Raw genomic sequence first — 2,504 nt, 5'->3', positions numbered from 1 at the left:
GGTATCGGATCCGATTCCGATACTGGTATCGGAATCGGGACACCCCTAATCATCAATGGTGAAAAATTAATGCAAAACTGGATGAAAATTAATCTTGTGACATTGTAGAAGCTTACTGAAACAATGCCACAGCGAATGCGTGCCGTAATCAAAGCTAAAGGCGGTCCAACAAAATCTTAAGAGTGTATGACCTTTTTTTGACCAGGCAGTGTAGTTTTACAGTTTCGCTCTAAAGTCAGTATTACCTGAACATGCTGATCAGGAGACAGCAGATGAAGGTATATTTTCAGGTCAGTGATACAGCAGGGTTTGTCACCAAACTTTGTGAAAAACTGCACCATCAGGTCTGAAGGATTACCTGTTCAACAGCACACTGTCACATACGAAAATAAAACAAAATGACCAGATAAACATGAAGCCTATAAATTCTGAACATTTTACCCGGCAGGTTTTCTTCAGGATAGCCTCGTTTTTTCAGTCTGTGAATTAGTTCCAGTCGGGCTAAATAGGGCCCTCTGAGAGAGCGAGACTCTTTGCTGTCTTCCACCTTGATTCTCTCTTCCACAAACCTCACCACCTCTGCCACAGAGTAATGTACCAAACCCTCCAAGCAGCTGGAGACAAAAGAATTAAAACCTGTTTTCTCTTCATTATTCAGCTGTGATCAAAGAGCTGCTTTGGAATAAAACACACACACAAAACCAAACCCTCCACAAACACTTTTACTCACTGTTCGCCTTCTTTAGGTGGGCTCCATGACTGATCCATTAGGTGGAAGGCAGAGTCGAAGTAATATGAATAAAACTGCCAATCATCAGGACTACAAACAYAAAACACAATCTGTTACTGCCATGTGTAGTTCTGTCAGACTAGGAGTGTTTGGTCAATTAAAAAAGAAAACAATCTGTTCTACAATGAGTTATGATAAGTTTCTTAATATTCATGTCACTGGTATTTTCATTGATTTCCCAAGAAAAAATAATGCATTAAAATGAATAAAATAAAAAAAATAAGAAGAATGTATAAAAAGCAAAACACGTGGTATCCCCCTTATTTTCGAACGCGGAAGTAAATATTGGTCAAACTCCTAGTTTTTCGTCAGGACGTTTACCGGATTTTCTGTTCTAATTGCTCATTTACATCGGTGTCAAGGGTGGTGCTTCCGCTCGACTCTGACAGTGGTAAGATGTTGGACGCACCATGCATAGNGATTTTCTGTTCTAATTGCTCATTTACATCGGTGTCAAGGGTGGTGCTTCCGCTCGACTCTGACAGTGGTAAGATGTTGGACGCACCATGCATAGGGCTTGTCTGGCCCCTCTCCAATTGGAGGACGGTCATGATCTGTGCCCCTCTTGTTTGGGGCCAGATCATCTGAGGGAGGCCTTGACTGAAGCGGCCTGCCCCAATTGTTTTGTGTTGCCCTTGTCCTTACGAATTGCCCGCTTGGCTAGTTTGGAGGGCACAAGCAAGCCCACAAAGCGTACAGCCCCAGAGGAAGTGGAGCCCCCGAGGAAGAACTCCAGGAAGAGCTCCAAGGGATCAGAAGGACTCTCTGGGCAAGTGGCCAATCTCAGTTCTGAGCTGGAGCGTATGAAGACGCTGCTTGAGGCACTCAGGGGAGACGACGACAGTGCTCCAGTTACGAACCCTGTACAAGAAGAGAGTTTGGGTTCAAGGACCCCCGCCTTTGAGGAGGACGCAATATCCTTGGCGGCATTTGCAACCCATTTTCATGAACAGTCGGATTCGAGCTCCTGTTTATCAAATCCCAGCTCCCATACCACCTCTGGCTCCTATTCGGAGGAGGATGGTTCCATAGTGGGTGCTTTGAAGACGGCTCTTGCCCGGCTGCACCTGGATGCCCCCTAGAGCCAGCCAACTACTTCCAGCGCCTTCTTCCGACGCCCTACTCCTAGGACTTCTTTCATGGTTCCCCTGTCTGAGGAGTATGTGAAAGAAGTGCATGCCTGCTGGGCTGATACTAGAGCCCTTTCACGGCCGACCTCGGATGGCAGGACCTTGGCGGCCATGCAGGACGCACCTAGGTTCGGCTTGGGCCATACGTCTTCCGTCAAGCCGGCTATAGCGTCCCTCATTGTGGCTCCAGATGAGGTTCTGAGGACTAATGCCAGGTGTCCTCGTCCTCAGTGTCGTGTCACGGATGACATGCTCTATAGAGCCTATGACTCAGAGTCACGGTTGRGCCGGCTTGGCAATTCATTGGCTGTGTCCAAAACGACAGGCTGGGTCCTCCGGAGGACCCAGACTACCCGGTCTCGGCGGGCTGGGTCCTTGGTAGACYGGAAAAWAAGAGGCTGTGAATTTGGACGGTCTAGCCTCCCCTCCTTACCCCGGCGTAAGTCTTGTCACCTAGCAACGCTAAACAAGCAAACTTGAATCAAAACTAGAAAAATATCAATACATTAGCATTATTAATATCACAAAACTATAAAATTAACTTAAAAGTATCATTTGAAGAACTAATTGACCCGCTGTAGGTT

The 2,504-nt window shown here is 46.6% G+C and overlaps 1 protein-coding gene across 1 annotated transcript in view; it reads right to left on the bottom strand.

The window, feature by feature from the left end:
• Positions 1 to 2,504, bottom strand: part of naa25 (N-alpha-acetyltransferase 25, NatB auxiliary subunit) — a 61,376-nt gene that overhangs the window by 23,982 nt on the left and 34,890 nt on the right. The window contains exons 9-11 of the mRNA XM_014022490.1: positions 731 to 820; positions 442 to 614; positions 246 to 358 (exon numbers count right to left, since the gene is read on the bottom strand). Of these exons, the coding sequence (XP_013877944.1) occupies positions 246 to 358; positions 442 to 614; positions 731 to 820 (376 nt within the window). The remainder of the gene's footprint in view (positions 1 to 245; positions 359 to 441; positions 615 to 730; positions 821 to 2,504) is intronic.

The sequence above is a fragment of the Austrofundulus limnaeus genome, unplaced genomic scaffold (genome assembly GCF_001266775.1).
Source record: "Austrofundulus limnaeus strain Quisiro unplaced genomic scaffold, Austrofundulus_limnaeus-1.0 Scaffold332, whole genome shotgun sequence".
Taxonomy (NCBI): Eukaryota; Metazoa; Chordata; class Actinopteri; order Cyprinodontiformes; family Rivulidae; genus Austrofundulus; species Austrofundulus limnaeus.
Note: the sequence above shows the minus strand (reverse complement) of the source record. Positions and strands in the feature narration are given on the sequence as shown.